General features: G+C 33.6%; 1 protein-coding gene across 3 annotated transcripts in view; it reads left to right on the top strand.

Moving 5' to 3' along the window:
- The window catches only part of LOC129228048 (rho GTPase-activating protein 45-like), a 190887-nt gene that overhangs the window by 121763 nt on the left and 45446 nt on the right, over positions 1 to 23678 (top strand). For all 3 annotated transcript variants that reach the window (XM_054862681.1, XM_054862682.1, XM_054862683.1), the window contains 2 exons: positions 18939 to 18999; positions 21911 to 21974. In XM_054862681.1, the coding sequence (XP_054718656.1) occupies positions 18939 to 18999; positions 21911 to 21974 (125 nt within the window). The remainder of the gene's footprint in view (positions 1 to 18938; positions 19000 to 21910; positions 21975 to 23678) is intronic.

Below are 23678 nucleotides of genomic sequence, written 5' to 3'. Positions count from 1 at the left end.
TGCCCCAAAACAGATGAGAGGTTGACCTACTATTTGTACTGGTTATCTCCAAATCTTGAATTTTCTCACCTTTATCCCTTTGCTTCGCACTGCCTCATTAGTGACCGATTCCAAAGAAGAAGAAAAAAACAAATTGGAGAAATGTATTAAAATAAGTTGTATAATGATAGGGAGAGGGGTGGGGGAGTTTTCGCTTCAGAATATTTTAACTTACAGCAATGCAAAATATACTAATGCGATCTACCTAAGGAAATGTCCGCTTTATTATTTGACTTTAAATTTAAACACGTATATGGGGGAAAAAAACTTTTACATTGATAGCTTGAGTAGCATAAAGATTCGAAAACCTGGGTTTATTGAGTACGAAAAGTCTCAAACTTTGAAGTGTTCATAAATTGGCTTGATTTTTGTCATAAAAAACGAGATACTGAATCAGGGGCGTAGCTAAGGGGGGGGTTTTGGGGACAAAGCCCCCCCCCCCCCGAAAAGTTAGTCTCAAAAAAAAAAGAGAAAAAGAAGAGAGAAGAGAAAGAAAAAAAAAGGAAGAAAAGGAAAAAATTCCAAGCGATTATACATACATATATATATATATATATATATTTTATATATATATATATATATATATATATATATATATATATATATATATATAAAAGAAGTAACCCCCCCTGAAAGTCGGGTCTAGCTACGCCACTGTACTGAATCCAGTATTAGTTCGGAGATATTGGTGACACTTAACGCGATTCTCATGGAATCAGCGTTTTTCTATTCTGAATCTCTAAAACTTAGTGATGTGCCGGATCGTTAAAAAAGTAGATCCACGGATACGGATACGGATCATTAGTGTCAATATCCGCGAATACGGATACGGATCTCAAATTTTATTTTTACCCAATTCAACTATCCAAGAGTAAAATTTGTAACGGAAGGTATTCCCGTCAGAATAATAGCAGTTTCTTCAAAAAATGTCAACTGCGGCAAAAATATAATCAAGACTATGATTAACTCTTTAAAGAAATCTCAATTAAAATTGAGGCAGAGTTGGAAGGAATGGGCCAGCGCTGCATTAATGCTTAAATGGAATGCTAAAAATTATTTCTAGCTTACTCGGTAGATGTAGGATACAGGAGCAAGAGTATAAAGCCGCTACTGGACAGGCTAGAAATAATTTTTCGCATTTTATTTCAGCATAAACGCAGCGCTAACCCATTCCATCGAACTTACTCCGACCAACGAAATACAGAGCCTGGAACACCTTTTCAAACAATAAATAGAGAATTTAGTCTCACCTTTTTTTGAACGATGTCGAAAGAAACAAAAATGAAGAATAACAGGAACCCCAAATCAATAACAAAAACTAATATTAAATTAAAAATTAAAATAAACAAAACACGTCCCATAGAGCCGACCTCATATTAAAATGAATTTCGCGGGTCAGAATACACATTTGTTAACAAATATGAACTGACAGCAGGTAAAAATTTTAAATCATTGAGCTTTTTCTCCTTATCTTCCGACTATGAAATCGCTACTAATCACGCGTATAAAGGCTTAGAATTGCATTTAAAATTTACTTTACATGATTATAGCTCCTACTGTGTATAAGTTGGAAGTTTCAAATAAATATCAAACGCAGAAAACTTCTTTCTTTCAATTAGGGCCAACATTTTTAACGTACGGGTAAATTTTTACTACCATAATTGTAAAAAATGTTAAGTCGGTTTTTAATTAATATCTCCCAGTAAGGTCAAGCTAAGAACACTTTCGATCAAGTCACCTTTTGAACGAAAAATGAACTAGCAAAATCGGTTCATCTGTTTAGGAGCTACGATGCCACAAAAAGACACACTGATACACACTTTTGGAACTTATTTCTCCTTCCTTTTTGCAACGGGGGGGGGGGGATACAAATTGTTTTCTAAAATGATACCTTATAATTTAAATAGGGAATAAAACCTAATTTAAACGGAATTTAAGAGTCTTTTATTTAAATATTTAAAAAAATTTTAAAAAAAAGGATCCGATACGGATATCCGGAACATCACTAGTAAAACTCTCTTTTCTGCTTCAGTTGCACAACCACCTTTTGGAGGTTGTAAGTAATTACGAAGTTCTTCTAATTCTAAGGCTCTTTTGCACTGTATTTTTGCTCCTTTTGTACGTTTCGTTTCGTTTTAAGTTTCGTTCATTCCGTTTCGTGTTTCGTTGAGGTTTCAGACGCCAACAAAAAAACCTTAGATTTCTTTAATTGAACTATTCGCAAAATTAATCATACAGGAAAATGTCTACGGAATCGTAAAAAAATATGTATTTTGAAAAGTATTATTTGTTATTTCAAATATGAGTTTACGCAACATTTTTTTCAGTTATTAAGATAGAAAGATTTTTAATAAACATGAATGGGAGTCATATCAGATTTTTACGAATTTATAGTTTGCATCTATATCAGTTGCTATTTGAAATGCATATCGAGAACATCGGCAGGAAGCGCACCTGCCGAGGTTTAAAATAAAACGTGAAAAAAAAGGAAGGTTTTTACAAGACTTAAAAAATATTAAGTCAATATTAATTTTTTTAATTAATTAACATTTAAAACTTCTTTTTTAATAATTATTGATATTATAATTTAATTCAATTAATCCATTTTAATTCAATTACTCCATTTTAAAGGAAGGACAAAATTCTTTAAAGAACTGTAAATTATGTCACGAAAAATATTAATATCGTGTTCATGCTCAATGAGTGCCGGCAGAAGAATGCAATGGAACCCCCTTGCCCCCCCCCCCTCTCCTTCTCTCTCACTTTTGCGTATTCTACTCCCTTACGGCTCTTAAAAATAAAGTTTAATTAGTGTAAAAAGAACAAGGTACAGAATATTTTTTTAAAATACAAAATAGGATAACACCCTTAGTAATTGGTAGGTCACCAGTGATTGGCACTTCCAATAAAAATGTCCTAAAATAAGATTCGTATCCAATCTTTTAAAAGTAGAAAGCTATATACCAACTGAATGTACATTTACTTTAAAGATTATAACTTCAATTCATGTTACTTAATGGTAGCAGTGTATAGGAAAGAGAAACAATTGTGGATAGCGTCAAATCAGCCATTTTTGTTTAAAAAAAACAAAAACAAAAAGCTTCTTTTCTGGTTTAAGGGAAGCATGCACATCAATCCATTAAAACCTGGATTAAAAGATTTTTTAAATTTTCGTTGTCAAAAATTTTGTTTAGTTGAAAGGTGTTACTATGAGGGGGTAGAAATGTATTTTTGTCCCTTTTTGGATTTTTGAATTAATGATGGATGCTATTTAGTGGTGCTTCAGTTTTGCTAGTCCCCAGTAATTGGCACATGTGCCTATAAACACTAATGTGTTGTGCAATATGTCACTAGTTTGAGTTCTGATATTTTTGCAGCAACTAAATTATATGGGTGCTATTATTGATTTAAATCCTACAGAATATACGGTTACATTTTTAAGAGAATAAAAAAAAAACAAATATGTTTGGCCATCAATCGGATATTGAGACTGTAGAGAATCGGTTCATTTTTTATGGTCCCTTAGAATCATCGGGTCAATGTTCCTTTTTCTGTGGAAATAGCTATAATTCGTAAAATCGAAACTGCATACCGACTAATGAAACAGCAATAATCTCGATTTTTTCCCCATGCAACACTCCAAATTCATTTTTATTTCTCTATACTTTTTCAACGACAAGATGTGTGATTTAACCTTAATTTATGTAAAATGACCTACTTTAAGTTAACGTAAAAAAAAAAAAAAAATGCTTCTTATGATGATAAAATTTCTATCTAATCTAAAACGTGAAAATAAAGTGATTTTCCAGTTTACTTAACATGTGGGTAATTCCATGTCAAGTGATCCAAAATTTGGGAAATTTTTTCCCTCACCTTTTTGTATTTCTTTGAAATTTAGCTCATCGATTGTACCCTTTGAGGTTATCAAAAGTCCAAATTTTTAGATTTTTATCTCTATTATTTTTTTATTTATGACACTTTGATTTTTCGAAAAACCCGCTTTTTTTCATGGATGCTTGAACATAAAATGGACAATAACTCAGCACCAAATATAGATAGAAAGATTTGGTAAAAAGCATTTTAAAGTACATTAGTTGCTGTTTAATGGGATATGCAGCATGACTAATTTCAAAAAAAATTTAATTTTTAAAAAATGAAATTTAAATTTCTCAAAAAAAGGTATAATGATTTTTTTTTTTTAAATTCTCAAAAAATTTTGTATATTTTATCTTCATTTGTGCGAAGTTTCAAGTTGGGATCTCAATGGGACCATATTTGACTTATGAAATAATGACATTTTTCAGATTCTAACTAGTTAAAAATGGGGTTCTCTCACTGGGGATGGTCTAGTAAGTAGTAATTGATCATAATTATGCTTGAAATGAGCTGACGTGAATTTGTAAATTGGCAAGCACCCCCCCCCCCCCCGCACCACCACTGTTATTTATTTTTTTTCAAAACTATTTTCAAAATGTAAAAAATAAATAAATGAATAAAAAACCAAAATGAATAGTAAACTTATTAAAAATTGGTAAATGTTCTTCTTTAAAGTAAGAAAAAGACCCCCCTCCCCCGGGCCACCACTTTTATTATTTTTTTCCAAAACTATTTTCAAAATGTAAAAAATAAATAAATGAAGAAAATAAAACAAAATGAATAGAAAACATATTAAAAGCTGGTAAATGTTCTTCTTTAAAGCAAGACAAAGTATATTACCCCCCCCCCCCCACTCACTCATACATACGATTAACACTATACTAGTATCATGCTTCACCTGATGCTTTTTTTTTTCAGACCAAGTTTTTCTTTTTCAATCCGAACTTCACAAAGTGTACTTGATTATTTCACTATCTGATAAGGAAAGTTACGATTCATTTCGTCCCTTACCCCTGCACCAACTTTCAATTTTGGATGGAGGAAAGAAATAGTTTGCCCCAAGGTCACAGCAAAATAGGAGTGTTTCCCCCCGTGTTGTTTCATTCTTTTTACACTAAACTAAAAATAAATCTAAGTATCAGGTCATATGTTTGTCCGCATAAAACTGTCTTTCTACAACATTTGGAGTGCAGCTGTTTTTTCTTTTCTTTAATGCTAGTTTTCTTTTAATTTCACTTGTAAACGAGAGCAATGCAGCGAGATCTATTTATACATATATTAAAAGCAGTTATAGATCAAACAAATTTTGCTAATTTGAGCATAACCTTCTATGTTGTTATGTTTCATTCCAGATTGCCCCCCCCCCCCCTCCCCCTACCGTCCCACTTTCCGAAAGAAAATAAAGCTGCAAATGAGTGGTTCTCTTCAGTTTTTCTGACTTTTAGTTTTTACGACCCCCCCCCCCCCCCATTTATAAGCTTTAGTCACTACTGATGTTTAGCAGCGTGCGTCCCAGTTTATTATGGTTATAACTCTTACGTGCCGGCTTTTTTTTTTAAATACAGTTTTGGAAAAAAAAGATAAAGTGGTTGTTTGGCGGAGGAGGGGGGGGGGGGGTACTAATCTACAAAGTCATGTCAGTTCATTTCAAGCATAGTCATGATTAATTACTACTTACTAGGCCATCCCCAGTAAAAGAACTCCATATTAAAAAAATAATAAAAGTGGTGGCCCGGGGGAGGGGGGTCTTTTTCTTACTTTAAAGAAGAACAATTACCAATTTTTAATAAGTTTACTATTCATTTATTTATTTTTTACATTTTGAAAATAGTTTTGGAAAAAAAAGTGGTGGTGCGGGGGAGGGGGTGCTTGCTAATTTACAAATTCACGTCAGCTCATTTCAAGCATAATTAGGATCAATTACTACTTACTAGACCATCCCTAGTGAGAGAACCCCATTTTTAACTAGTTAGAATCTGAAAAATGTCATTATTTCATAAGTCAAATTTTATTTAAAAATTCATAAAAATATGATCCCATTGAGATCCCAACTTGAAACTTTGCACAAATAAAGATAAAATATACAAAAATTTTTGAGAATTTAAAAAAAAAATCATTATACCTTTTTTTGAGAAATTTAAATTTAAAATTTAAATTTCATTTTTTAAAAATTAAATTTTTTTTGAAATTAGTCATGCTGCATATCCCATTAAACAGCAACTAATGTACTTTAAAATGCTTTTTACCAAATATTTCTATCTATATTTGGTGCTGAGTTATCGTCCATTTTATGTTCAAGCATCCATGAAAAAAAGAGGGTTTTTCGAAAAATCAGAGTGTCATAAATAAAAAAATAATAGAGATAAAAATCTAAAAATTTGGACTTTTGATTACCTCAAAGGGTACAATCGATGAGCCAAATTTCAAAAAAATACAAAAAGGTGGGGGGAAAAACTTTGGATCACTTGACATGGAATGACCCATGTGCCAATTACTGGATCACAAGGTGTCATACACTGGGGTATCAGGTGCCAATTACTGGTGATCTTGGTAACTTTTTATATACAAATTTTTATAAAAATATCAATTCAAGTATTTTTGATTTTAGTGAACTAAATAAATGCACAGATGTACATTCTTTAATACAAAAATATTTGCAAGTGAATATTTTTTTTCTAAGTAATGAAAACAGAGGTAAGTTTAAGGACAAACTCTTAAAGTGCCAATTACTGGGGTCGTTACCCTACATGACAAAAATATTAATCTCTTGTTTATATCTGAGTGACGGCAGAAGGGTGCACCGTAACTTTTAAAAATAAAATTAATCAGAAAAGGACGAACTGCAAAACACTTAAAAAGCCACAGAATACATTATCAAACATATTAAATTTGTGCTTATGTATACGAGTGCAAACAGAGGGTTGCAACTTTCAGCTTCCTGGCTTTTAAAAATAAAATGTAATTAAAAAAAGGACACCCTTCGAAATACTTTTAAAAATACAAAATACATCGCGAAAAATTTTGATATAATATTGGTGTCTGTTATTTCTGGCATGGCTGACAAGGTGAATAAACAAATAAAAAATAGTTTGAAAAAAATAGTAAAAAGCAAGAAAAACTGGCATTTCATGTTATATGCTTGTGCTCCCCTTTCTTCTAACATATATGATTCTGCCGAAGCCCTTGATCGGAAAAAGTACGCATAATTCGCTTAATTCAGCATCATGCTCTGTATAATTAAATCAAATGTTTTATTTGCATTTTGGACATGTTAATGCAAATGCGTTCACATTCCATGAATCAGCGAAAACCTCTCGTGATATTTTCATGGTTTTGGTGAGTAAGCAATTATCGCTGTTTGTGAATAATTCACATTTTTTCTCCGTGACACATTTACCCAGAAAAATAAATGCCTTGAATATATATTTTTTTGTTAAATCTGAAACTGTAAAAACCAGAAATTTTTCCAATTCAAATAAAATGCATAAGTAAGCCTGGAAATTGTGTTTTTGATCACAAGTTTGAACCTTTTCCATGGTGTTGCTGGCACATGTTTTATGGTTACAAGGAACCTCTTTTTTAACGCAAAAGATGCGAATGAACACTATATAATGCAAGAGATGCTCACCTGGGGGTAAGGGGGGAGTCGTGGCTCAGACTCAGACTGCGCCACTGAAACTTTTTTTCTTTTGGGGGGCTATCGCTCTTTGAGAGGGAGGGAGGTGCGCCCTTGCTCTTAGGGAAGGGGGCGGGCAGCCCTGCGAACCAAAAATCTTCAATCGGATGTTTTTTTAATACAGAAACTCAAATATTTAAAATTGAATATGTGATTCATTTGCAACTCCGAAACACGTGTGACTGGTGTACCTCCCCCCCCCCCCCGGACTTTAATTAAAGTTATGTGTGTGCATTTTTCTTCAACCTTTTAGATTACTCTTAGATCACTTAAAGACATCTGTGCAGTACGGGAACGGGAAAAAATATGTGCTACAGAGTTCTCAATTACACATTCAATACTTTGTTATCTTATCATAATCTCAGGAGTTTTTTAGTTTTTGGTCCCATATCGCGCCAATCAAATTACCAAATATCAATATAGAATGCTAACAGAGAGTGAAGGAATAAATGATAATGACTCTATCGTTGTGTATTTATTGGATTGTACTTTCCGTTTCCTACTGAGAAATAAGATTAATTCTCTCTGATAATCATTAATATTTGATGATTAATTAGATGTTTTATCAAATATGTTTTAGTTTAAATTTGAAAATATTGAAAACAAACCAGATCTTTTTGTCCCATCAGTTACCCTTGAACTCTGCTTTGGCGTCTAACAACACGAATTCCCCATAAAAACTAAAAGCAAACAATAAAAACTTTAATAAAGATAAAATAAAATAATTAGAAAAATAAAATTAAATTTAAAATTAAAAACATGAAACTAGGCTTTTGTGAGCAGGTTCATATCGCGAGATCAATAAACTAGAACAGTGTAAGAAGCAGAATTTGACGAAAAATCTGAATATGATGTAAAATCATTAAAAATGTGTACTCTACAGAGTTTATGCAGAGAAAGAAACTTAACAACATTAATGTAGTTGTGAATGTAATGTTGCTCTTACAGAAATGAGGGGGGTCCGGGGGTCCTCCCCCGGAAAATTTTCGAAATTGTAGCTCTGAAAACGCAATTTTAGATGATCTTCAGTGGTTTCATGCAGACAAGGGTTGGATGCTCACCTCCAAATAATTTTAAGAAATTGAAGTCCAATAAACGAGATTTTAGTCGATCTGTAATGGTATTTTGTAGGGAGTGAGAGTCGAGGTGCACAACCGAAAAAGTTCCAAATTGTAGGTCATGTATTGTAACGTTAGGGTGATGAGGTTAATGACCAATTAAGATATTCAGTGTTCCTCCCCCCTCCTTCTTCCGTAATCAAACCTTATAAACACACAAATTTACGGGATGGAAACTCTAGGGCTCAAGAGTATAGCGGTGCTCATCCACTAGCTCATCAACATATTTATTAGGGAGCAGAGAAATCCACATCTTAAGTAAGCAGAAGAACAGTAACTAATATTAAGTTAAAAAATTCAAAAGAAACTTGAGCCCGATGCCTAGCTTTATATTAAGATGAACCTCGCGAGTGAGAACATGTATAAAATTAAATTTATTTATATTTTCTTTCATTATTTTATTTTTCCGAGATAACTTGGGAATGCACGAAAAAGGGAATACAATCACAACTACTAAGTTTTGTTATTGCAAAAGCAGAATCAAGAGAAAAAAATGAATATCTTTTGAAGAGCCTTGCTTGCTAAAACCAATTACAAGTATTTTATTTGATAACAAATAGGAACTGGAAACGGATAAAAATTTTGCGCTAAAAAAATTAGAAAAGGTGCAAATTTTTACGGATTTTAATTATTTTCTATGGTAATAAAAGGTCTACATCGATTAGGCCTAGCTGGTGGTGGATGGAACCGGCGGGCCGCATTGGATTTTGCAATTAAATAGTATAAAAATAAATCCATGATTTTTCCTTTCTTTCTTTCTTTTGATCGTATAAATATTCATGATAGTTTCATAGGGACCCGCCAACATATTTCATTCCTAGATTTTTAAAAATATCATCCTGCAAATCACAGATTATTTGGAAGAAAATGTGTGGGCCGCCGAAGCATGTTTGAAATAGAAAATTAAAATTAAAATGTAGTGAGCGAGATTGAAATTATACAAATGAATAGTCACACCAGTAGTTCTAAGCAAGACTGAGGAGTCGGAAGAAGAATGACCGACTCCAACTTCGGGAATTTTAAAGCCTTCGACTCCGATTCCACAAGAACTGGCAGGGTTGCAGATTTTAATTGAAAATGATCGACCCCGACTCTTGAAGTTTTAAACTTTCGACTCCTGACTCCGACTTCTTGACCTCAAAATCAGTCCGACTCCAACTTCTCAGACTTGGTTCTAAGTTTTGAATGCACAAAACGAAAGTAATGTGTGTGTGTTGTGCAATCAAAAAAAAAAAAAAATTAATTTAAAAAAAAAAAAGAAACGAAACTTAATAGTATGGTCAGTACCATGCTAAACTTAATAAACAAACGAAGGTGAAAAATCGCGAATCTCGTTTTTTAAATTCAATGGTTTGCCGCAGTACTGAAAAAAGGCTATTACTACTTCGAACAATAAATTTTACACTTAAAGTTATCTATAAAAATTAATACATTGAAAATAACTAAACGCGTCTAATGGACAAAATTTTGTTTTGGCTCTCCTGAAAAGAGCCAATTTTCAGATTCGTTAGTTCAGCATGGTGCCGACGATATTACGCAATAAACAAATTTATTAAGTATCAAAGTGATTAACATTAATTGCACCAATTTTATCTTGTGTAAGGTTTTTTTCTTTTTTTTTAAATTTACTATATACCTACCTTTTTTTTATTTTTAAAATTTTTTGAAGCACTTTTCATAATTCGAAAATGCATAACCATTAGTTTCAAACTTTTTATTGATCATGTCAGTTGAAATCTGTCATACTTTCAAATTTTAAGTTTGCACTCACTTTCCAGACCAAGAGGAAAAAGTGTAAATTCTAAGTCTTACCCCAAAATTTCCATACATGGAGCTTTTTTGCAGATCTACGGAGTCGGAGGGAAAATGGTCGACTCCAACTTCAAAAACTTTAGAGCACTCAACTCCGACTCTTTTACCCTAATGTCAGTTCGATTCCAACTCTCACTCCAACCCAGCAATCACTGGCAGTGTTACGGCCATTGGGGGAAAATGACTCCAACTCTGACTCTTGTCATTATTAACCAACAAATTCCGATTCAGACTCCTTCTCTCCAAAATCAGTCCGACTCCGACTCCGCAGCACTGCTTCTTTTACACTATTTTAGCACTTGAAAAAAAGCATATTTAAAAAAAAAAAAAAAATAGAACATAACTTGCAAAAAAAAAACTTAAACAAGACTGAGCCTGGTACCAGTTTGTAAGTTGGTTTGATCGATTTCGAAGGAGCAATGTTGACTTTTGAATTAGACCTGGTCCAATCAAATAATTACAGCTCAGGGCCGATCCTAGGGTGTCGGCCGCCCGTGTGCAAAGACCTAATGTGCCGCCCCTGAAGAGCAATTTGCATGTTTTGACTAATACTAAACGACCATATAAATCTTTCTTCAAATTTCTGTATCAAGTTCTAATTATATATAAAAAAAAAAGAACAGGATGAATTATGTAAAAAATTAGAAACCCCTTAGGTACAATTTATATCTTTGAAGAAAGTAATAGGTACCGAAATTTACTAGTCGTAAAAAAGCATTTTATAGTCTGTCTTTGGTGACATCAGAGGAAGGGGGGGGGGGGGGGGGAGAGATCGCCCCCAGAAAATATACGAAATTGGCGTATGAAAAATAGCTGTAATTAATCTTTGGTCGTGTTTGGTTGCAAGGACAAAAGAGTGGGGAACATTCAAGGTCCATGGAGAAATTTTCAATATTGACGTCAAAAATTGAAATTTTAGGAAATTTTTCGAGACTTGAGGGGAAAGTAATGTTGGAGTTCTTTCCTGAAATTCTTTCAAAATTGATGTCAAATCGCAGCTATTTTTTGTGGCCTTAGTTTAGGAAGGATCGGCGCTCTTCCCGAAAATTTTCTGAAACAGTAGTTTTAACGCAATTTCGGGTATCTTTGTTGAAATTGCTGGATAGAGGAAGATTCGGTCGTCTCCTATCGAAAGTTTTCGAAAAGTTCAAAACTCAAATTTAGGCTGTGTTTGGTGACGCTAGGGGGCCTGCCATCTTTCCTCTGATAATTTATCGGCACTATTGTTTCCAAAACACATTTTTGGCTAGCTTTGGACACGATAGGGGAACCGGGAAATATTTCGAACTGAAATATTTTTCGGAATTAAAATCAGTTTTAGGTTATTTTTGTGAAGGAAGGATTTTGGGGCTCTAAAAGCACAATTTTGTGCAATCTTTATCCCTCGCGTATGGTTTGCCTCAAGGCTCAATTTTATCAGCTTTTCTCTTTAACTGTTTTTTAATCGACTTACATCACATTCAAAACAAAGAATGCTCCATCTACGCTTATGCCGACGATATCACCTGCATAATCAAACACAAAAAAGAAGATGAAGCAAAGATAGCCCTTAATAGAACAGTACACCAACTTACAGAGTGGGCAACAAAAAACAAACTCGAGTTTACCCCTGCCAAATGTTGTCTCCTCAATCTTTCAGCAACTAGATCAAAAAATAATTTCGACGTGAAAATGTACAATACTATCATACCATGGAATAATAACCACAGAATCCTTGGATTATGGATAAATAACAATCTCAAATGGAAAACTCACACAGATACAATCGAAAGAAAAATCATCAAAACAATCAATGTTCTTAAAATTCTCAGCACACAAAGTACCGGAATGAATAACAATAACCTTATCTCAATAGTTAAACAAACCATTATCCCACAAATTGATTACGCCAACATATGCAGGACAAAAGACACGAAAAGAAACAAAAACAGATTCTCCACTATTGAAAACAAGGCACTTAGATGCTGCCTAAAAGTCAACTCTTTTACCCCAAACGATGTATTACGACATCTCACACACCTTGGCTCGTATGAAGACAGAATGACCTGGAACATTGTCAAATATAATCTAAAACAAAATTACAAAAGTGATCGTCGAAGCAACTTTCAAACCAATATAAAATTAAAAACCAAGAGCGACATAGAAGTCAAAGCACTCAGTATCATAAAAAATTATAAATCAAATTACGTCAGTAATCAAGACAACTTGCTGGGAAATCTTAATATACCACCATGGAAAGAAAATAACCTAGAGTTTATCACAAAATCCGAACATTTTCAAAAGGCAACCTGCATAGAAGAAATTAAACAATCTTTTACAGAATATGCTGAACAACACAGCAACTTTGATATCTGGGCAACAGACGGCTCAAAAATAGAAGACAAAGTGGGTTTTGGCATTGTAAACAGTAATAAAGTTAATAGGAAGATAAAACTTCTAGACATTTGCTCAGTGTTTACAGCGGAAATGATCGCCATCTATTATACCGCTAAATTTCTCATCGACAAATCAAACCCCACCATTATCATTACTGACAGCTTAAGTTCAATAGAAGCATTAAAGAACAAAAAGAAAAAAGAAGAAAAACTCATTGTAGCCACAAGAAATATCTTACAAGAAGCCAGCAACAACAAAAAAATTATTGTAACCTGGGTCCCTAGCCACACAGGAATTTATTTAAATGAATTAGCCGACAAATTAGCTAGAGAAGCCGTCATGGGCCATAATACTCCAATACTTTCGCTAACAACCTGGAAAGACTGTAAAAACCACATCGAATCAGCTCATAAAAATGAACTAAAGGAAAGATGGATGAACTCAAAATATTACAACAAATTCAAACTAAGAACTATCCCTGATAAATCAAGCATCCATTGGATTAAAAACAGAAAACAAGAAATCTTTTTAAATCGACTAGTCCTTGACAGTTTCCTCTTGAAAGACAAACTCTTTAAACTAAAATTTGAAATATCCCCAAATTGTAATTCCTGTGATACTCCCGAAACTATCTGGCACAGATTAAACATTTGTGATCGTTATAATAATCAAAGAAATCTGCTCATCCAACTTATCCCTAAACACCTTGTTTATTGCTCTGACGATTTTTTAGCCTCTCCCCTTCTCGCTTTCTCTCCAGATTATTGTTCGGTTCTCTCCTCGTTTTTTCTAGAACCGTAATCCCTTTTGGCTTTTCGCCCTGTTTATATTCTGTACATCTCTCCTTGCTTTTATATCTCGATTGGGTTTCGTTCTTCATGTCTCTTAGGTTTATGCTAATTTCCTAAATTCCCACAATCATTCCTTATTTGCATACATATTTGATCTTTCCTTTTATATCATATTGTGTAACTTTTTCAATTCAAGCTTTGTATCAACCTATATATTAATAAGAATCCTTACAATTTGACGTTCAATTTCCTCAAGCCACTATTCACTAAGAATCGATAGCACTCCTTTTTTAATATCCCAGTCCTTGTAAAGAAGAAATATTAAGATCCTCCCATGATTGGTCAATCTCCTCTATTCAATTTTCGCTCAATTTAACTAGCAGAGGCAAGGCGTTTTTCACGCAGTCCTCTCATCAACCTGGAGTCTGAAGACTCTTATTCAACTTCAACTTCAACTTCAACTTGTGCAATCTTTAGTGACGTTAAGGAAACCGGGAAGCTTCAGCGGATCTTTCTGAATATTTTTCGATATTAATATCAGAAAAATACAACTAAAGACTTTTCTCCATCTCACCTCGGAGATTGATGAGGGATGCCGGATGCCCTAGCGCCGTGAAAATTTACATAAGTCATCCGGAATTTTTTAGAAATGGAAGTCCCAAAATCATATTTTAGGCATTGTTTGATAACGTGGGACGAAGAACGGGCGGTGATTCAGTGTGCCCTCAAGAATTGTGTTTTGCAACTGATGTCATTTTCAGGCTAGTTTAGGCAAGAAGGATTTGGTGGCTCCACGAAATCGTCTAAAAACGAAATTTTGAGCTATAGTTGGAGAAAAAGGGGATCCGGGGTATTTCCCCCTAAGTTCTTCGAAACTGATTATTGAAAAACGCAATTTTAGTTTGTTTTTGAATACGTTAAGTGAGAGGGGGTGGGATTGGGGACCTATCTAGAGGCGCTATTTCAGACTATCTTGGATAGTAATGTTAGGGAATGGATTTCAGGGCCCTCTACCGCAAACATTTCGAAAAAGAAATTTGAAAAATGCCATTGAGCAATTTTTTGATGATGTTAGGGAGGGCTGTCTCCAGAAAAGACACTTTGGAGCCATCATTTTTAGGCTATGTTTGATTACATTAAGGAAGAAAATGTGAATAAGAGACTTAATTGATTCCTTAAAATCGGTGGTTCAACCAGCGAAATTTTCCGAAATTAAAGTCCTAAAAACGCAGTTTGAAGCCTTCTTTAGTCTCGTCAAGGCATCCTTTTGGATCTTCATTTCAGAGCCACACTTAAAATTTGTAACCCGGGGCAAAGGCCTTGTCCTCCTTACCTGATCTGAAACCAGGCAGTTCATTCGTTCTCTCCACACTCCAAGCATTCCACGACTACTGAACACAGAATTTGTTGTTTGAAATACTTGCGAGAGTATCCTATCAGCATAGTTTTTTTTACACAAAATATATCTTCATTGTTTAGGGTCAATATAAACTTGGGAGGCTGGGTGAAGCGTTAGTGGCCTTTAGAAGGACCCTTTCATGCTTCGGGGGAGGAGGGGGGATTTTCGTCATTAGCCCTCCCCTGTATCCGTGCCTGATTATCAGTTCTGTCACAAATTTTGCAACCAAATGAAGCATGTGTGTAAAAAGTTGATATTAATGGATAATGGAGCAACACAATGTGCTCTACATTCCATTTTTCTTAATATGCTATGCTGTTGGAAAATTGGCACTTATTTTAATGATTGAACATTTAAAATTCAACACATTTATTTAACTTATTATGTTATATTGTGAGAAGTTCTTGAGGAATTTTGCTTGATTAAAAGAACTATATGATGCGGGCTGCGGCCGCCATTTGCTTTGGCCGCCCGTGTGCGGTGCACACTCTGCACACCTGCTAGGATCGGCCCTGTGTATGGACTAAGCGCAGCTTATTGCAGGCTTTACTTTAAGTTAGAAACATGAGTTTCGACTACATGATAACATCTGAAAAAATGAAAATTGGAAGCAAAATATATTTTTAATTGCCTTTAGCACATGATTTATTTATTTATTTAATTTGGCTTTTTCCAAAAGGTTCGCCCCTCCCCTTCCTCCAGACATTTTTCTCAAAAAGAACCCAAACCTGATGCAATACCAACCCGACGCTTAATAATCCAATGATTGTTTAGTTGTGCCAAACCCGATGTTTACTAAATCATTCTCATTTCTTCTTCATTCCCAGCAAAACTATTATGCCTCCTAGTATGCAGCCCCCTAGTATGATCCCCAGATCCCCCAGTATGCAGCCTACAAACAAGATCAATATAAGTTTTTGAGAAACATGTATTTAAAATGTTAGACATGTATTTGCTTTTATTACATTAGTCAAAAGAATTTTTTTCTTGCGTTTAGCATTTGCCGACAAAACATCATTACACTAAAAAATTAAATCTACTTTAGTACGCTTCCTTGTATGAGGTAAAAGGATCGTTTACTCATCGATATGTTTTGTTGTAAAATAATCCAACAATAATCAGATAAATTTTAAATAACTATAGTAATAACTTACTTGTAACTACAGAGTGAAAATGAAAGATAATATTGCAGTTATTTACCCAGAGAAGTATTTTAAAACGCATCAATAGTGTGTCTGCACTGGCTGAAGTGCTGTTTAACAAATGTAATAGAAAAGGAAAAATCTCCGAAGCATGTTTTTTCTCCGATGACCCCCCCCCCCCCCCCCCCCCCCCCCCCCCCCCCCCCCCGTGTCGTCCTGGCTGTTGTCATTCGGTACGTATTTGTCTCGTAACCCGATAACCAGATGACGACGCCTTAGATCTGACCGGAAATCACCACTACATTCGGCAGGGACGTGGATAGTCAAGGGGAGATTGTACTCTTTTATTAGTCGTCGACACCCTGAGGTGTCGAAACCAGCTCATCGATAAATAGAAATTTCAAGGATGAAAGACACACCATTTCCCCCGTAGCAATAGCTGTCCCTTATTTTATCACCATCTGGGCGACGTTAAAAGGGGACTTATGGACACGGGCTAAATTGCAGGTGTCAAGGTGGGTGGCCCCGAAGGGAATTGATTTTTTGTTTCCTTTTTTTTAATATTTAAGATACTTCTACTTTTTTCTACTAATGTTTTTCGAGTTCATATCCGAGGAAAACATTTTTCATTTACGATAAACGCCAAAGCAAACAGATTCCCCGACGAAATACAAAATTTTCCCAGACGGGGGGGCAAGACGTTTCCGACAGGGGGGCAATTGCCCCCCCCCCTGCCCCTCCCTTGAAGCCACGTCTGAAGAGGTCACTGACCGGGACCTCCCAAAAGTTCCTATTCTGCAAGGTTTGTGGTTTTATCTGATGTCCCATTAGATATATATGTATGTGCATTCGGCAAATTAAGAATTTCCGCCTACCCGAAATTTAAGTTCGAGGCGTCCCTGATGTGCGTTTTTCCTTTCCATGGAAGTAAAGGTCTATATCCAAGCTTCCCTTGATTCAAATCAAGTCATCAATTGAAAAGATTTTTTCATCGTATTCGTTGTTCTAGAGCTTGAATATGCCACATTATGCTGATTTACGAAATTAGCCAAAGAGGTAAAACTTTTCAATTTTGCACTGCCCTGGCAGTAGAGATGTGTCTCATGACAGGGACAGGTTACATTCTACATAAATGGGTGGGTCTTTGTTTTACCTCTTTTACCAACCATTAGACAGAGATTACAACACGTCCTATAGTTTATGAAAATTGCAAATACTTGTTTAAAATTTCAGGTGATTGTGAGTGTACCTTTCGTTCACGCCTACAGCTGAAGAAGACTTTAAAAATCATAAATTTTGTAAGCATTAAATAAAATTCTTGATTTCAATTTCTTTGGGGAAAAACCCTCTTTTTTTTCAAAGCTTTGACTTTCTATTCTTCTCTTCATGATTTAAAATCCAAAAAGAAATTTGATCATGCAAATTTGTTAGCTCTCCACTTAACTTTCTGCTCAGTTGACATATAATGTATCTGACTTGAAATGAAGTAACATGTAAACAGTCTTCGGCTGGTAACCAATCAGGTTCTAACAAAGATGCTTCTCGATATAAATTTATGAATGGTTCATCGATGGTCACGTTTTACTAGAAATTCGAAGAATGCTTTTGTTTTGTTCCGTTAATGATGTTTTGATTTTCGTTTGAAATTATAAAATCATCGAATCAAAGTCTCATCAATAGTTAACAGTGTCAAGAGTTGCATCTTCAAGAAGATTAAATATTTTTATTCATAAAAACATGCTTTAGTTTTACAATGTTCTCTAAATATCGTTCGAAACTGCGTTTGCTCATTTTCTGGCATACAATCCTACTTTGACAGAACTGGTGTTGTCACTCGAAAGTTGAAAATATTTTACAATTGAGCGAGATTTAGTAAAATATATGACGTTGAATTTAATGACGGTATTATTCCAAAGTTGTCTGTGCAGGTAAAGCTTTTAAAAGTGTAATTTATTTCTTATATGATTCTGCTGATTGCTGTTTGCAGTACTTGTTCGTGTGTACTTATTACTTTTAAATTACTTCTTATAAATATTGGTAACAGTCTAATCACGATTTATAACACTTAAGGTTTATTTGATTGGTAATAAAGTAAATTTTAAAATATGGTGTAAGTATAAATCTTGACTTGCACAACTACATTAGGTTGTTGTGAGTGAGCGATTGTTGTTTAAGCTTAACGACACTAAATTGTTTTAACAGCTTTTATTTATTCTCTAATCTAAATGATGATACATCATTGATATTTTAACTAATACAAAATGTATGGTAATCACCAATTTTGTGTTTATTATTCATAATTTCCTTCTTTTAAAATTTTTAAAATATCCAGGATTATGATATAAAACATCAGCAAATTTTATGAAAAAAATCTAAATATTAAACTTTTCATTGAAGAGCTCGTGAAAAATACAAGTTTAGAAGACATTCTACCTACGGTGCGAAACTATGAAGGTCCTAGTTGTGAGCATTTTTAAGAAAAATCAATTTTCAATTCAACATTTAAAATTGTATCTGTGAGATATTGATTTTCTTTATAGGCATGAGTTTAGCTGAATAAATGTCATGTTGTTGTCATTTTAGCAACAAACCAAAAAAAAAGAAGAAAGAAAGCAAAGAAATGTGTTTCCGATGTTGTTTTTGGTTTTAAAATTTGTTTGATCTCCTTGTCTAATTTCACTTTCATTCAGTGCCTTTTTCTTTTTCCAGAGTCTCCGAATATTTGATGGGTGATTTGGATAGTTCATCTCAACCTGTACCAAAAACTAGAGTAAGAAATATTTTATTTATCCGTTGAAAATAATCTGAATCTTATTTGAACCAACACTTAAAATGAATCTTCAAGAAAAACTTAGACCCTTTGGTTTTGATACCCTGGTAGCAAAAACAGTGGAATGATGTGACATCTGTCCCAGATTTTTGAGGAGGTCTGGCTCTGCAGACTATGAATTAAAAATAGTTCTTTAGCTTTCCATGTGAGCTTTCTGCTGTCAAATTTAAAGTAGGAAAATAATACAGTTCTGTTTAAAACAGAAAAAAAAAAGTAAAATCATAAAAACAAGCCTAAATCTGTGCAGGAGTCCTTAGTTTCTGATAAGTCCAAAGTACTTGTTCTGGCTATAATTTTAACATTTAATTGTCCAAAACCAAAATTGTCCCCAAAAGAAAGCTAAGATAAAAAATCTCTCCAATTATCTACACTTGAAGATAATTTATTGCTCATTTGGTGATAATTTTGGTTTTGCGAAAATGGTTTACACTAGTTCAAGTACCGAAGCTTTTTTAAGTAGGGTAATGTCTTGTCTGTCTGCCCCTGTAATAATTTTCCAGTGAATTGTCCGATTCAAACATTTTTTTTTTTTTGGTTTTTGGATTAAAGATCTCAGCAAGGGCACCTCACTCCCATATTTCATTTTTTGATTTAAACAATTTTCCATTCAATTTTTTTTAGTTCAAAAAAACTTAACATTAGCATCTATGGGAAAATTCAAGGCAAATATAAATTCCGAACTTTTAGAGGCGAATTTGCTTCAAACAAACTTTGTAGGAAAAAGTTTTCCATTCAATTTTGAGCAGTTTAAATCCTTTAACATTAGTGCCTACGGCAAAACTAAGAAGCAATTTAATTCCTGAATTTAAAGACAAATTTACATCAAGCACCTACCAGGGCTACTAGTACAATCTCTTGCCCCAAGACAGAGGAGAAGTTCACCTACCATTTGTACTGGTTACCTCCAAATTTTTAATTTTGCCACTTGCATCCCTTTGCTTCTCACTACCTCATTTATTCATTTTTTTAAAGTATTTTTTTGCAACAAAGGAAAAATAAAGTTTTTTTTTTTTGGCATAATTTATTTATTTTAATGAGTTTAATTTTTTCATTCATTTTTTTTTTCTTTTTGAAAGCGATTAGAGGTTTTTTTTAAATAGAAAAAAGTATATTAACTGCTCTGTTCAAAAGGTGCTACTACTTAATTTGTTCGTTCATTCATTTTTTATGCACCTATTTCTTCAGATGTGAAAGGCATATTTTATTTCTAGAAACCTGGTTGAAATGTTAAAAAGTTACAATTGAAATAATTTGAGATTTTAGCTCATTTTGATAATCAGATAATAGAAAGCCGATATTGGTATACAGGAAAGAAGGCTCGTTTAGTTCTGGACAAAACTTCCTTGTTTATATGTATTATAAAACTTCAATCTGTTTCCAAAACCAAAGTGCAAATCAAGGGCAGATCCAGCTTCTGATTTTGGGGCAGGGTTCGAAAATTTCCGATAATTTGATATATATTGAATATTTTGTAATAATATCCGATATTTTCAATCAGCCCAAACTCAAGTCTTCAAAATAGCAAATGCATCTTCAAACCACTCTTTATTTTCTTATATTGTTATTACATTATGTAGACAAAATTAAGGTTTTTATTATTTATATTACGGCAGGTTGGCGTGTTATGTTCATGAAGAAAACGAAGTTACACAAAAGTAACACATTTATTCAAACATTTTTGGACAATACAAGAAGGGAAAAGAAAATGGTAAAGAAATTCCAAGGATTATCTACACATGATTCGTAGAAGTGCGAGGCGCGAGCAACTTGCCGCAATGACAACATGTAGCGCTTCACTTCACTTCAGTAGCAAAAAGTTGAGCTGTCAATATTTGTTGCCCCAATATCTAACATTTCATTTGACATTTTAATCAATTTTAATGGAATTAATTTAGCATTAGCTGTTTTACTCATTTTTCTTCTGTTAACTAATTTTACACAGCTATACTATGATTGAGAACAAAAAATATGTATCAGTTGGTGCACAGACATAGGACATTTTCTATATTTCTGACCAACGTTTAATATTAAACTAGGCGCTTTTAATCGGAATTAAAATAGTTACATTACTAATAATTTTATAAATACAAAATAAAAAAGGAATGCTATATTACTTTGTTATATTAATGATGTATTAATACATAAAATACAGTACATAACTTTTTGGTTATTTTTTCAAAAATAAATGAACAATATTACCATGATTATATAATTTTTATATTGAAAATACTGTGGTTGAAAAAATAAATATCGAAAATATCATGATATTTTCATGATATATATCATGAAATATATTGATTGATATATATCAACCAAGGGCGCAAATATGCAAAATTTTAAGGGGGACTCAGATATTTTCACCATGGTTTAGCAGGATATTTTTCCATAGAAACCGATTTCAGCCCCCACTTGCCCCCCTATATGGGCGCCCTTGATATTGACTGATATATATCGGCAAACCCTGTCTTGGGGGGAGTCATTTTTGGGAAAGAGAGCAATATTGTGGCTTAAATAGGGGATGTGGAGCAAGTTTTTCAAAGTACAAGTCCCTTGCTGTCCTTTTCCGCACCTCATTAGTGAGTTTAACTGAACTAACATTTGTGCTTTTTCAATGTTGTGCTTCCTACCGTTACTATTTCACGCAGGTATTTATTGATTTTCCAATTTATTGTTATTGCGTAACTGCTTGTATCCCAAGTCTCTTGTTTGTTGAAAAAAAACAATTCTAATTTACAGCAACTGAAAATGCTTTGACTTGGACCATTCCATAAAATATTTTTACACTGCAAAACATTGTATAATTTTTAAAAATAATTTTCTCTTGAACAATATATTTTATTTTTTATTTTAGTCTTGTGATAATTTATTGCCAACTGAAGGTGAATGTGATCCTTTTGCAAGAGATAAAAGATTTAGTAAGAAAACATTAACTCATTTTTTCTCCTATGTTTTAATTTAAAATATGATTGTATATTACTTGTTATACATTACTTGTTTAGAATTGTGAAATCCTACTTTTTTTTGCACACTGATCTTCAATTAAACAATATGGCCTTAGATATCTGATTTGCTTGTATGACTTTTAAATATTTTTATTTTGAGTACTTCATGAGTAAAGCTACAGATTTGGGGTCACCAGTTGTCAAGAGGCGACTATTTCAATGAAAATGGCTACCAAAAATTCAAGTCTTAGTTGTCAAAAGTGGTGCTAATGTGTTACTTTATTTTGAAAAGTTTTGCTACGACAACACACTTCCAATTCTGAAAAGTACAGCGCATGAGTCGATTCCACTGGCAACGTAATATGGAACAAACTCCCTTTAGTTTTTTTTTTTTTAAATGGCAACCAAAAGTCAAAAGTGGCTACCATTTTCTGTGACTCAGGTAGCCAGTGGCTACTATTCAGAATTTCTAGTCTAGAGCTTTATTCATGAGTTATTTCTGTGAAAGATTGGATGTGTGTTATTATGAATAATAGAAAAATAACTAATTATAATTACTCAGTATCAATATTTAAATGTATAACTTGCAATTGCAATTTAGCCAATTGTGTTTACCGAATATACTCGCGTATAAGTCGAGAAATTTGTTCCAAAGAGCTGATGTGTGCATCACATGAGTTCTTTTTACACCAACTTAATGTTATTTCCCCATTATTGGCAATCTTAATATGATTCAATAGTTAACTCTCTAATATCACCAACAGCGGCCAAATTGAAACCAGATTTTAAAAAATAATAATAAATTTTTTTAAAAAAAATCGCCAAATTTGTCTTCAAGTTGGCGACAAAACTTGGCGACCACTTTAGTTTGCATTGAAATTAACAATGATTTCCCCCCAAAAAGGGGCAAAAGTCCCCTTTAGAAACACCCAATTGCAACCAAAAGGGGAGGTGCACAACTAGACCCCACTAGGATTCTACGTACCATATTTCAACTTTCTAGGACATACCATTCTTGAGTTATGCAACATGCATATGCACACATAGACATCCCGAGAAAACTTGTTGTAATTAACTCGGGGATTGTCAAAATGGATATTTCAGGGGTCTATACGTTCTTGGGCACTTGGCTTATCCACGTGTGGTCGGGTTGAAAAAAAAACTCAACATTCATTCAGGGGTGAGCAAAATGGAAATTTAGGCCGATTTTTGAGTGATTTTTTTTTTTTTTTTTTTTTTTTTTTTTGCGAATACAATACTTCCTTTTTTGTAAAAGGAAGTGAAAATAATTTTTGAAGTTAGGGGGTCAACTTATACACAGGGCAGAATTTCCGAAAATTTTGCCAAAATTTTTTTTTGAATAAAACACTTGAAAAGGTGAACATTTTAGTATTAGTCCATCCCTTCTAAGCAGGTGCTAAAGAATTAAATACTTAAACATTCTGCTATGATTTTACATAGTCTGACTGTGAAATAAAGAATGAATAATTACAGTAAGCGATCGACTACACGAAAAGTGCGGGGATCGCCGTATTCGCGAATTTTCCTGATAGTTGTGAATTAAAGCTCATTTTTTAAAAATAAGTTAATATGGCTGCAGCATAAAATTTTATTGATATAAAATCAAAATAAAAGCAACAAGTAAAAAAATCGTAACAGCGAAATCGAACCCTTTAC

Source organism: Uloborus diversus, chromosome 8 (genome assembly GCF_026930045.1).
Source record: "Uloborus diversus isolate 005 chromosome 8, Udiv.v.3.1, whole genome shotgun sequence".
NCBI lineage: Eukaryota > Metazoa > Arthropoda > Arachnida > Araneae > Uloboridae > Uloborus > Uloborus diversus.
The sequence above is the reverse complement of the archived record's forward strand: the minus strand, read 5'-3'. Positions and strand labels throughout refer to the sequence as shown.